Source organism: Triticum aestivum, chromosome 3B (genome assembly GCF_018294505.1).
Source record: "Triticum aestivum cultivar Chinese Spring chromosome 3B, IWGSC CS RefSeq v2.1, whole genome shotgun sequence".
In the NCBI taxonomy this organism is placed as follows: domain Eukaryota; kingdom Viridiplantae; phylum Streptophyta; class Magnoliopsida; order Poales; family Poaceae; genus Triticum; species Triticum aestivum.
In genome coordinates this window covers 789204458-789218231 of record NC_057801.1, presented here as the reverse complement: position 1 = coordinate 789218231, position 13774 = coordinate 789204458, and the positions used below count along the sequence as shown (strand labels likewise).

Below are 13774 nucleotides of genomic sequence, written 5' to 3'. Positions count from 1 at the left end.
TGCGAGCACCAGGATTTGAACCATGGTGAGTTAGGGATACCATTGTCCCTCTAACCATCCAACCACATGTTGGTTCGCCACACACACATATATTAATGATCGCGACACTATATATATAAAGTTGAATTGTGTAAATTAGCATAAATAGATCAAGAGGTATTTTCTGTCATATTACCTTTCCATGGTTACCGCAGATGTAGAACTCTAGCTCTGGATTACTTTGTGTGTGCGACATATTCTTATCAGCAGGGCATCGACAGCCGCAAAAGCAGCACAGGTGCCCTCGCTCGATTCCCGGCAGCTTCGGCGCCGGTGGCATAGCTGCCGGATCGAAGGGACGTCGTGCTGCAGCTGGATGATTCACCGGAAAGGATTGGCTGCATTGGTTTTGGCGAGCACATGTCGTAGCCAACGGGGCCAGAAGAGAGCTCGGCTAAGGCGGCGGAGTCCCAAACTTTCGACACGCCCCGCCGATGTGGGCTTGCACGCGTGGCTCATGCCGATTCGATAAGCTCCAGTGGGTCCATTGTCACCAAAGCAGCTAACTAAGAGGGATAATTTTGTGGAGAATGGAAGTGGATGTATTTGAGAATAAGGGCTGCCAACACATCTATATATAGGAAAAACTTAGTCCTGGCGTTACAGGCGACTGCACGACAACACAAGGTTAAATATATATGGCATGTTTATAAATTGTAAGCCAGCTGTATCCAACTGGTCACGATAACTGGGCCCACATAGAAGTGATGTCGGAAGTAATAAGTACGCCATCAATACCAAATTATAGCTACCGTATCAATTTGGACGACGAAAATAGTGCTGGCGTTGATGAAAAACGACGCGCCACAGACGAAAGTTGTGGCTAGCCATTTTCCACTAGTGTGTATATGGAGTTGCCATGATCTAAAGTGAAAATTGCCATGTAGTATAAAAATATCTCAAGTTGTTGTGTTGGAGCGAGTAATTGCCATGTGTTCGATCAAGATTGGACGTACCCGAGGTTGTTAGATTTTTTTACCCTAAAAAACTAATGCCAGATGTATATTGGGGGTCCATTGATCAGACCTATCATAAGTTCCCAACATGGAACTCTTCTTCTATTTTATATACCTAAATAGTTCTTTCCCATTATTTGTATTATCTTAACATGCACAAATGCCATCTCATCAAAGGCCCACCATAACATGCACGGAATATTTTTCATTATTTGGGATCTCCAAGGCTGACCCACAAAAATGCTCCAGCATCCGTCCACGGACGGGATGGACCAGTCCACGGGCACTGATACGTGAGCCAGACATCCAATGCTACCCGCATACATCCGGCCCCAATTTATTTAGCCTACACACTCAAATAGCGGCGTGTATATAGTTTACAATAGTTCAAATATTCAAATGCGGTGATAGTTCTAATTAAATAAATTCAAATATTACACTCAAACATTGTTGTCCCGTTTAACCACCCACATATGCTCAATCAGTTCTTCCTTCAGTTGCTCGATCCCAGAGAGTTTTTGGCAGGTTTTTGGGTGGATCAGGTGTGTCAAGAGTCCTACCCGTTTGATGTCCGGATTCCCGGACCCCCCCCCCTCCCACACACACGCACACACTTTGTCTTCAGTTTGTGGGAAAAACTGCGTCCGGACCCACCCCCCTCCCCCCCCCCCTCCCCCAGTGTATCGATATAGGCCCGCCTTGGATGACACAACACATTTGGACTGTAGTGCGGTATTATGCGGACGGTTTGAGGATCCACTTTGAAGATGCCCTTAGTTGATGTTCACTAAATCTACTTATTTCAATATCCAAACATAATCCATGTAGACATGCCACCCCGTCCCTTAATATAAGACTTGTTTCAGTTCAAAGGTAGTACTACCTATATTCTATAAATATTTCTCAACTTCACAATAATCCAATACAATATAGAAACACACGTTTAGTGTTTTCGTATATTATTAATCCAAGTGTTTCACGCAACCAAATATTATTGAAATATGTCAACATATTCATGCTACAACGCGCGGTTATCTCGTTTAATAGTAGCACAAGCTCACCAATTTAATTCTTTTAAGAGAACAAGTAGGGCACTATATAAGTTGATGCCCATTCAAGCACTTGGGTGGGCCTCATTAATAGTCGGCGTATGCACTTCTATGATCGTGGGCGCCTGCACGGACACAAACGGGATCAATCAAATTCACTAGCCGAAGGTGATGGGATACACCCTGTTGGTGTTGGGGTAGAAGAGCCCCCAGTTCTGCTCCACGCCGTTCTCCTTGAGGTTCTCATTGAACATGGCGAACACGTACGTCTCCACCTTCCGCGGCCGCCGCGGCTTGCCCTTCCCCACGTGGTTCACCAGGTTCTGGTTGTACGTCCTCGCGTTCTGCACTGACGCCGCCCCGCCACCGGCCGACGGCCACCCGGTCTCCGACACTACCACGTCCACGCCGCTCACCCCGAGCCGCTCCCCCGCGGCGTGCACCGCGTCCACCGACGCGTCGAACATGTTCTGGTAACCGTACTTCCCGTCCCGCACCACCGTCCCCGGCGCCGTGAACAGCGCGAAGCCGATGTCCATGTTGCGCGGGTTGCTGGTGTACAGGAAGTACGGGTACAGGTTGGCGAGCAGCGGCGCACCGGTGCGCTTCAGGAACTGCAGCACGGGGAGCAGGAACGGCTTGGACACGTTGGTGAACTCGCCGGCGGACGGTGGGACGTGTACGGCGATGGTGGCCTGCGATATTGCCGTTGTGACTTTGATGGCGCCGTCCAGGCCGGCCGCAGCAAGCGCCCTACGGACGTTCTCCATGGCTGGGACCAGGTACCGCGTGTCGCTGCCGGCGACCTCATTCCCGACGACGAGGTACCGGAATGAGACAGCCGGGTGGGCCTTGATGTTGGCGCCGACCCACGCGGCGGCCGCGGGCGCGCTGGTGGCCAGGCCGGGGAAGACATTGTTGGGTACGCCGACCATGACGCTGATGCCGGTGCCTCCGAGAGCGGCCAGCGCTGCGCTGTCGGGCGCGTAGAGGCGCACCGAGGTGATGCCGTTGTCGCGGAGCATGCGGACGACGGTGCTCGCGGGCGGCAGGTTGTTGGCGCTCATGCCGTAGCACACGCCCACGGATGCTCCTCGTGCAGTACCTTACAGATTGTATATAGGAGCAGGTGTCAATTATAACCTCAAGTGAAGATCAACTGTTTGCAGTACATACACATGAAGGGTTTTCTTAAATGAGATGTTGTACGAATGAATATTTAGGGAACAACATTTTGACATCTCATTTAAATATGCAAATTTAAATGAGATGTCAAAATTGGAGACCTGATTCAGGACCATGGTTCAGCCGAACCTATGGTCTATGTCGTACGATTTAACATCCTATTACATGTGGATCCGTGACATGCATGCCAACTATATTTTTTAATTAACCATGCATGGATCCTCATGAATAGGCATGCATGTCAACTGCATTTTTTAATCAACCATGCATGAATCCTCATGAATAGTGTCTAGAAATCAACGGTGTCGAGCGTAGGTTCGGCTGAACCATGGTTCCGTACAACATTTTCATTGTCAAAATGTTGTTCCCTAAATATTCATCTGTACAACATAATATATACTCCCTCCATCCCATAATATATAAGAATGCCATGTACAACATTTTGATCTGCATGTATATTATGGGACGGAGGGAGTAGAAGATAAATCTTTTTGTTCCCCAAAAGTCCTTCTTTCTCTGCATCTCTCTTCGAACTCATCATTATACGAGCCCTAATTACAATCAATATGAAAACATTGACCAATATGCACAGACCGATATGCTAGACGCACAATGTTTTAGGCAGCACATATGTATTTGTAGAGTATAGAGATTACTTGTAAGATCGGAGGAGAGAGAGACTATTACTTGCAAGGATGGCGACGAAGACGCCGAGCCCTAGGAGCAATGCCATGTGGAGCGTAGGTGCAAGGCCTTGCACCATTGGCGTCTTCTCCTTCTACAACGTTGATACAATGATCTGATTAAAGGCGGTTTCTCCTAACCAAAGATCAGTCTCATCTTATTGAAATACCCCTATATATATCTATATATATCAATATAAAAAGAGAGTTGCGGAGATCCAACACATCTCATCCCTTTAACCGCATATATCCAACGGTCTACATCGTTTGTGTGTTTAGCATAAACACATTTAGCATCTTTTCCTAATTTATATCATACCTAATATCAATGCCAATGCTAAGTAAGTAATTATATACCTCGTGACACATGTGGTAAGCAATCTAAGTTATTAAAAAGCAAGTAACTATATCCTACATTAGTATCAATATGTAATTAACATCTGGCCTAAAGAAGTAGATTGATGAACATACATATATAATTACTGCACGATCTCCGTCGCATACATAAGGGTGGGTTTGAATCAGTGGATCTCCCTCTCATACATAATAACTCCAAAATCAATCACGGTCATAATATTCTTTCTAAGAAGATTACTCCTTGCTAACCATGGGCTCATATCTCCTTCCTAAGAAAATACATATAAAGTATCTCCTTCCTAACCAGTTATCAGCGACCCACTCCTGCGTAACACGCCAAATCCTTCCCTCAGTCTCAAAAAATAAACACGACGTCCTAGTCCGTCTCTACACTAGCTACATGCAGATCGGGTGGTGTTTGAGGAGCCCCCAGTCTCAATCTCTGTCTCTCCATGCAATAAACAAAAAATCTCTGTCTCTCTGCACCCATCGTCGATCTTGTGGATCTGCAGGATGTTCATTTGGTAACTCTGGGCACGTTACCTATTTTTATGCTTTATCAATTGCTTGATGAAATGCATCAAATTTGGCTCTTCAGCAGACAACTCTGCACTAAAAACGGAAATCATCGGCGGCAGCTCGACGCAGCTACAATAACAGGTGAATCCTAATTCGTAAGCGGCAACTGGAAATAGAAAACAAAACGAGCTAGCTTTCCTGATTGATTGTTTGGATGGTGCATGGCTGGTGTTCCTAGGTTATGGGAGCATTAAATTTCGTGACAATTCAGCAAGCATCACCAGATTATGCCCGCCCTGCCACCAGCCGACGGCCACCACCATCGCGTCCAACATGTTCTGGTACCGTACTTCCCGTCCTGCACCACCGTCCCTGGCGCCGTGAACAGCGTGAAGCTGATATCCATGTTGCGTGGGTTGCTGGCGTACACAAAGTACGGGTTGGCCAGTAGCGGTGCACTGGTGCGCTTCAGGAACTGCAGCACAGGAACCATCAACCACTGCCCAACACAGTCTATCTATCTATGGCTGGAACCCTAGCGGCCGCCGGGAGGCCAATTTTCTAGCGCCGTTCTCCGGCGGCTCCCCTCCGCCGGCGACCTTGGTCGTCGGTGGTGAGGGGGGTCGCCGGATCCACGCGCATCGATCGTTTTTACTCTCTTGTAGTTTAGGTTTTCAGGTTGTTCATCGTCTTGGCTTCGACGGCGACGATGACGCCACTGAATAAAGATTCTTCGAATCCATTCCTGACGAGGCCAACGGTTCTATGGTTGGGGATGAATTTAGAAACCAGTCTGTTCAAGTAAGGATGGCGTGGCGGCGGCGACATCCTCGCGGTTGACCTGTGCCCTCGGCCTCCGCCGTTGCGACGGTGTTTGCTCCAGCGTCGGGGCGGAGCTTGGGAGGCAGTCCAGGAGCGGATGCAGGTTGTGGTCTGTATCGACGACATCTGGAAGACGGAACATGTGATGGGTTCATGGTTCGTGGATGGCAGCTATGGTTTCCTCCTTTGGCGTCTTAGTCGTGGTAGGGTGCGAGTTCGATGGCGTGTCCGGAGTGTTGCCCCGATCTGATTCGTTCAACGGCAAGGGCTTCACTTTTGGTGAGCCACCTTGGAGATCCGCAAAGCTGCATATCAGCGATGGAGCCGCGTCGAGCTCGGGTGAGGAGGTGATCCGTCATTCTTTTCTTCGGTGGCTGCCATGGTGGTGCTGAAGGCAGGTGATGGGCCTTGGTGTCAAGCTCAGAGATTTTCTATTATTTTTTTCAGTTTTGTCATGTCGGTCTTTACGTGACTTGTATTTTTATCTTTATAATATGAATGAGACATGTATTACCAGGCAAAAAAAGGAACTGCAGCACAGGGATCATGAACGGCTTGGACTCGTTAGTGAACTCGCCGGCGGAGGGTGAGATGTGTACGGCGATGGTGGCCTGTGATATCGCCATCGTGATATTGATGGCGCCGCCCAGACCGTCCGCCACAGGCGCGCTATGGACGTTCTCCATGGCAGGTCCCGCATACCGCGTGTCACACCTGGCGACCTCGTTTCCGACGACGAGTTACCGGAATGAGACGGCCGGGTGGGCCTGGATGTTGGCGCCGATCCCGCGGCCGCCGCGGGCGCTCTGGCGGCCAGGTCGGGGAGGACGTTGTTGGGCACGCCGACTATGACGCTGATGCCGGTGCCTCCGAGGGCGGCCAGCACCGCGCTACCTGATGCGCAGAGGCACCGAGGTCATGCCATTGTCGCGGAGCATGGGGACGACGGTGCTCGCGGGCGGCAGGTTGTTGGCGGTCATGCCGTAGCACACGCCCACCGATGCCTCTCGTGCATCAATTATATAATTGTGGCGAATCAACATGTGGTTGAATGGTTAGAAGGACAGTGGTACATCCTGCCCATCAGGGTTCAAATTCCGGTGCTTGCATTTATTCTGAATTTATTTTAGGATTTCTGGCGATACGCGTTCGGTAGGAGGAGACGTTCCCGTCGACTACGAGACATCTACGGTGACTTCGTAAAATCTCAAGATGTCATGCTGGCTCAGTCTCTCGGAGGTGCTTATAGGGGTAGGGTGTGCGTTTGTGCGTTCATAGGGGTGAATGTATGCCCGTATTTGAGTGCTTGCGTCTGTACTGTGTTAAAAAACATCTGTAATTGTGATAACACGATCACTAAATAAGTATTGCGATATCGCGAGCATATCAATTATATATATATATATCCTAAACATCGGTGGAATGAAATGTCAAGTGTTGGAAATATGAGCAATTTACCGAGTGATTTTATTAACAGAAATACTAGATAAAGCATGACTAGTGTAGCAGTGATAAAACAAGTCATGCGATTTGACAAAGAGAAGGTAAACAACATCTTCATATATGAGCTAGAAACGATCATCTCTCGAGCAGACAGTAGATCAAGATGCATATATGAGGTAGATCCTAACATGTGTAGGTAAACACTAGAAGAAAGAACTGTGGCAGGACCTCTAACAGCAAAAACAAGAACACGTACAGGACAGCAGCCGGAGCAGAGGCACTAGACTTGGGGTCGGTGTCCTCCATGTCGTCGAGGAGGTTGTCGACGTCGGGGAAGTAGTCGTCGGAGTCCGGGGCGTCCGTGACGAAGAAGTCAGTAGTCGCGCAGAGCGCTCCCCAAAAACCTTATCACCCTTCTCCCGTACAAGACTCAAAGAGGTGCGGTGTCGGAGGCCTACTGTCCCGACTCGCGGTGCACACCGCAAGCCGGGATGAGGAAGACAGCAGCAGCGCAGCGATTGGAATCGGTGGCGAGAGGAAGGAGAAGTTCTGGTGCCTCTCTCTGGGAGGAGCGACCTCCCTTTTATAGGCGCAAGAGGAGGAGGCGAGAGGTTGCGCCGGGAGCTCAACAGCCGAAGAGGCGCGCCGTTCGAATTCAGTGTCCAGAGACAGAAAAATGTTTCAGCTTCCGAGTGACCTTTCGTTTACCCGTAGTGCGTGGCAAAAATTTAGACCTCAGCTCATTCCCGCAACCCGCGGCGAGGCGAGGCGGGCGGCGGAGGAGGAGCGCGCGTGGATGTCCCTCTTGTTCTCATGCTCATACAAGTGGGGAAAGAACCTCTCTTATAAAGAGGTCCAACTCCCACTCAACTAGCAATGTGGGACTAAACTTTAGTAGTATCCCTTGCCTTGCACAAATGGGCTAAGTGGGCCTCTAGGATTTTTTTAGGAATTTCTGAAATAGTTATTGGGTTGTCCCAAAATAGACTAAATTCCAGCAATCCCTCACCAGATCCCAGAGGCACACAAAATTTGCCTTTGGTTCCAAAACAATGTTTTATATACCGGTACTATAGTGGAGACTGTTAAGTTGAACTTCCACCTAGAACTCTATGCTACACTAGTAAGCAACTTGGACAGTGGACTGGGCCTTGAACTGCAAGTTTTCTGCGAATCTAGCTTCACATAAAGCCTTGACCGATACGTGGCTACCGTGGGTCTTCCCCGAGGGTGGAGCTTATTCGTCATACTTCGAGACCTTTCATGAGTTTACTAGAGAGAACCCTACTCTCATAGATTGCGACGCTTAACAATCAGACTGATATAGGTGCGTTCTTCAAAAGATGTTCTGCAGGACAAAATCTCTGCTTCAAAGAGCCACTTAGAACACATTAAGATATAGATCAACCTGCCATGCAGATTAGGAGAGTATTGCATCTTCATGGAGTGGTATTTTTAACAGTAAGGATACTCTCCTCCCAGTTGATCAACAGCTTGTCTTCCACATCTAATTCACGGGATCTCCGATCACAAAGAATAGGTTACCACTGTGACCAACTCATATTGTGGGTCTCATACCCATCTCCCTCGATGCATTATCTATCACATTGCGTGATAGACCCTTAGTAAAAGGATCTGCCAGATTTTTAGACGTTTGGATATAATCCAATGCAATAACTCCGGAGTTTTTCATTTTTCTGACAAACTTTAACCTTCTCTGAACATGTCTTGATGACTTCATGTTATCCTTTGAGCTGCTCACTTTAGTGATCACAGTTTGATTGTCACAGTTCATAAGGATACTCGGTACAGGTTTTTCAACTACCGGCAAGTCATTCAACAGCCGACGAAGCCAATCTGCTTCGACCGTAGCTGTATCTAGTGCTGTGAGTTCTACTTCCATTGTTGACCTCGTTAAGATGGTCTGCTTGCAAGACTTCCAAGAAACAGCGCCACCTCCATGAGTTAATACATATCCGCTCGTAGCCTTTATCTCACCAGCATCTGAGATCCAGTTTGAGTCACTATACCCTTCAAGCACCTTTGGCCGCCCGGTGTACTGAATTCCATAATTCGCAGTGCCTTTTAAATAATGCAAAACTCTCTCTAGTGCTTTCCAATGCACATCTCCTGGTTTTGAGATAAACCGACTCAGTTTGCTAACAGCAAAAGAGATGTCAGGTCTTGTAGCACTGGCTAAGTACATAAGCGAGCCAATAATCGGAGAATACTTCAATTGATCTCTAGCAATTCTTCGATTATTTTGAAGCAGCACGCTAGCATCATATGGTGTTGGAGAGGGCATGCAGCCGCTATAGCCAAAGCGACTCAAGATCTTTTCCACATAGTGGGCTTGAAGCAATGTAATCCCACCATCATCGTGTCTCAACAACTTGATGTTCAGAATGACATCAGCCACTCCTGAATCTTTCATCTCAAAATAGCGAGATAGGAAATCCTTGACCTCCTTAATAACATTCAGATTTGTTCCGAAAATCAGTATGTCATCAACATACAAGCAAAGCATAACTCCCTCGCCCCCATCATGGCGATAGTACACACATTTGTCATCTTCGTTCACAACAAAGCCTGCAGCTGTTAAAGTTCTTTCGAACTTCTCATGCTACTGTTTGGGTGCTTGCTTGAGTCCATACAAAGACTTCAACAACTTGCACACTTTCCCTTCCTGACCATCTATTACAAACCCATCTGGTTGTTCCATATAAATTTCCTCATCCAACTCTCCATTTAGGAAAGCATTCTTAACATCCATTTGATGAACAAGAAGATCATGTGAGGCAGCTAGTGAAAGTAGAACTCGAATAGTGGTCAGTCGAGCCACAGGTGAGTAAGTATCAAAGAAGTCTTCACCTTCCTTTTGGGTATAACCCTTAGCCACGAGCCGAGCCTTGTACTTTTTAATAGTACCATCAGGCCTAAGCTTCTTCTTGAATACCCATTTGCATCCTATAGGTTTGCACCCATAAGGACGATCAGTTATCTCCCAAGTTTCATTCGCCAAGATGGAATCCATCTCGCTACGAACTGCTTCCTTCCCGTAGTCAGCATCTTCAGATGCATAGGCCTCTGAAATAGAACTGGGAGTGTCATCTATGAGATACACAAGAAAATCATCACCAAAGGACTTTGTAGTCCTCTGTCTCTTGCTCCTAATAGGAACTTCATTGTTCTCCTCCACAGGACTTTCAAAGTGTTCCATCGAAATGGTAGGTTCAGTAATTGTAACCGGTTCTTGATTCGATGAAATAGGCATCTCCTAATTAGATGAGGTAGCCATATCCTTCATGGGAAAGATATCTTCAAACAAAGTCGCATCATTCGACTCCATGATCGTACCGACATGCATGTCGGGTACCTCAGATTTTACAACCAAGAATCTATAACCAATGCTATGAAAAGCATATCCCAGGAAAACGTAATCCACGGTCTTTAGTCCAAGCTTCCACTTCTTTGGAATTGGAACATTGACTTTCGCCAAACAGCCCCATGTTCGTAGATAAGAGAGTTTTAACATTTTCTTCTTCCATTCCTCGAATAGAGTTATCTCTTTGTTCTTTGTGGGGACTCGATTTAGGACATGACATGCTGTCAATATCGCCGCCCCCCCCCCCCCAACATGGCATTAACCAAATCAGTTAGAGTACTGTTCATTCTTTCGGCCACCCCATTTTACTGAGGTGAGTAGGGAGGCGTCCTCTCATGGATTATACCATGTTCCGCACAAAAAGCATCAAATTCATTGGAAAAATACTCTCCACCACGGTCGGACCTAAGCCTCTTGATTTTCCGATCAAGTTGGTTTTCATCTTCAACTTTATAGATCTTGAAAAAGTTCAAAGCCTCATCCTTAGATTTCAGAAGATACACATGGCAATATCTAGTGGAGTCCTCAATTAACGTCATGAAATATTTATTTCCACCTTTTGTCAAAACACCATTCATTTCACATAGATCTGAATGTATAAGTTCTAGTGGTGCAAGATTTCTCTTCTCTGCGGTCACGTGAGACTTACGAGGTGGCTTAGCTTGCACACACACTTTACACTTAGATCCCTTGACAGTGGTGAAACTAGGGATTAAGTTTAACTTCGCTAGTCGCGACATGCAACCAAAGTTAACATGACAGAGACGTGAATGCCACACATTTGATTCACTATTGTTGCAAATATGATTAACATCTTTATTGCAAACGTCTGATAAAGATAAATGAAACAGGCCTCCTGACTCATAGCCTTTACCAACAAAGGTTCCATACTTGGATATTACAAATTTATTTGACTCAAAGACAAGCTTGTAGCCATCTCTACACAGAAGAGATCCGCTAACAAGATTTTTATTGACGGAGGGGACATAATGCACGTTCTTCAGCCGCACGATCTTCCCCGAAGTAAACTTCAGATCGACCGTGCCAACACCACGAACAGAAGCACTTGAACCGTTGCCCATCCGCACGGTTGAAGTCCCTGCGGTCTGATAAGACGAAAACATGGAAATATCACCGCATACATGCACATTAGCACCCGTGTCAATCAACCAATCAGGAGAATGACATACTGAAAGAATAGTGGGAAATATACCATACCCAGCATCCTTCATGTCAATGTCTCCGATGACAACATTAGCGGTCTTGCCGCCTTTCCCAGGATGACGCTTGTCATAGCGATTAGGACAACTAGGAGCCCAATGATCAGGATCTCCACACACATGACAAGCACCTTTCTTCTTGTCACTCTTCTTCTTGAAGTTCGTGTGTTGTACAACCTTGTTCTTCCCATCAAACTTTGCTTTACCATCAAGCTTGCCCTTGTTCTTGAACTTGTGGGACTGGAAGTTTTTCTTCTGTACCAGATTGGCACTAGATCCTCCCTCAATACCTCGAGCACGTGTGTCCTTTGCTCTCGCCTTTTCTTCCACATCAAGAGTACCAATGAGATCCGGGACGGAAAAACTCCTGTCTCTTATGCTTCAGTAAGGTAGCAAAGTTCCTCCACGAAGGAGGAAGCTTAGTGATGATACCCCCGGCAACAAACTTGTCCGGTAGGATACAATTGAAGTGCTCAAGTTCTCTAGCAAATGACTGTATCTCATGAGCTTGCTCAACCACGGAGCGCTCTTCAGTCGTCCTGTAGTCATAGAATTGCTCCATGATGTACAGCTTAGTGCCAGCATGCGAGATCCCAAACTTGGCCTCGAGTGCATCCCACATATCTTTTCCATTATCAATTTACGCATAAGCATCAACTATGTTCTCACCAAGAACACTCAAGAGAGCAGCCTTAAACAAAGTATCCATTTTCTGAAAGGCTTGTGCCTGTTGAGCATCAAGTTCTCCTTCAGGTCTACCAAGAGTGGCGTCATAGCAACTCATGGTTTGAAACCATAAGACTGCTCTCACGCGCCACCTCTTATAGTGGATACCCTCAAACATAGGAGGTCTCATGGAAGCAGCAAAACCATTCGAGGTGAATTGCCTATAATAAGGTTTTTGGATTGTTGGAAATATGAGCAATTTACCGAGTGATTTTATTAATAGAATACTAGATAAAGCATGACTAGTGTAGCAGTGATAAAACAAGCCATGCGATTTGACAAAGAGAAGGTAAACAACATCTTCATATATGAGCTAGAAACGATCATCTCTCGAGCAGACAGTAGATCAAGATGCATATATGAGGTAGATCCTAACATGTGTAGGGTAAACACTAGAAGAAAGAACCATGGCAGGACCTCTAACAGCAAAAACAAGAACACGTACTGGACAGCAGCTGGAGCAGAGGCACTGGACTTGGGGTCGGTGTCCTCCATGTCGTCGAGGAGGTTGTCGATGTCGGGGAAGTAGTCGTCGTCGGGGATGTAGTCGTCGGAGTCCGGGGCGTCCGTGACGAAGAAGTCAGTAGTCGCGCAGAGCGCTTCCCAAAAACCTTATCACCCTTCTCCCGTACAAGACTCAAAGAGGTGCGGTTTCGGAGGCCTACTGTCCTGACTCGCGGTGCACGCCGCAAGTCGGGATGAGGAAGACAGCAGCAGCGAAGAGATTGGAACTGGTGGCGAGAGGAAGGAGAAGTTATTGTGCCTCTCTCTGGGAGGAGCGACCTCCCTTTTATAGGCGCAAGAGAAGGAGGCGAGAGGCTACACCGGAAGCTGAAGGGAACGCGGGAGACTAAACAAACATGCAACAGCCGAAGAGGCGCGCTGTTCGAATTCAGTGTCCAGAGACAGAATAATGTTTCAGCTTTCGAGTGACTTTCGTATACCCGTAGTGCGTGGAAAAAATTTAGACATCGGCTCAGCTCATTCCCGCAACCCGCGGCGCGTCGTGACGAGGCGTGGCGTGGCGAGGTGGGCGGCGGAGGAGGAGCGCGCGTGGATGTTCCTCTTGTTCTCATGCTCATACAAGTGGGGAAAGAACCTCCCTTATAAGGAGGTCAAACTCCCACTCAACTAGCAATGTGGGACTAAACATTAGTAGTATCACTTGCCTTGCACAAATGGGCTAAGTGGGCCTCTAGGATTTATTTAGGAATTTCTAAAATAGTTATTGGGCTGTCCAAAATAGACTAAATTCCAGCAATCCCCCACCAGATCCCAGAGGCACACAAAATTTGCCTTTGGTTCCAAAACAATGTTTTATATACCGGTACTACAGTGGAGACTGTTAAGTTGAACTTCCACCTAGAACTCTATGCTACACTAGTAAGCA

The 13774-nt window shown here is 47.1% G+C and overlaps 1 protein-coding gene and 1 pseudogene across 1 annotated transcript; both read right to left on the bottom strand.

Annotated features, from left to right (window-relative positions):
- Nucleotides 1–2202: 2202 nt before the first annotated feature.
- LOC123066587 (lichenase-2-like) lies at nucleotides 2203–3992 on the bottom strand. Its single transcript, XM_044489639.1, has 2 exons — nucleotides 3911–3992; nucleotides 2203–3149 (listed from the first exon to the last, which is right to left on the bottom strand). The coding sequence occupies exons 1-2, from the start codon at nucleotides 3990–3992 to the stop codon at nucleotides 2203–2205; spliced, it is 1029 nt and encodes a 342-aa protein (XP_044345574.1).
- Nucleotides 3993–5027: 1035 nt separating this feature from the next.
- On the bottom strand, nucleotides 5028–6653 carry LOC123067914 (lichenase-2-like; annotated as a pseudogene).
- Between the last annotated feature and the right edge of the window lie 7121 nt (nucleotides 6654–13774).

Excerpts from the sequence above, each read along its gene's own strand:
- LOC123066587 (XM_044489639.1), bottom strand. The coding sequence starts at position 3,992 with ATGGTGCAAGGCCTTGCACCTACGCTCCACATGGCATTGCTCCTAGGG. Across the intron at positions 3,150-3,910 it reads CGCCATCCTTGCAAGTAATA|GTACTGCACGAGGAGCATCC; the intron begins GTCTCTCTCTCC and ends ACAATCTGTAAG.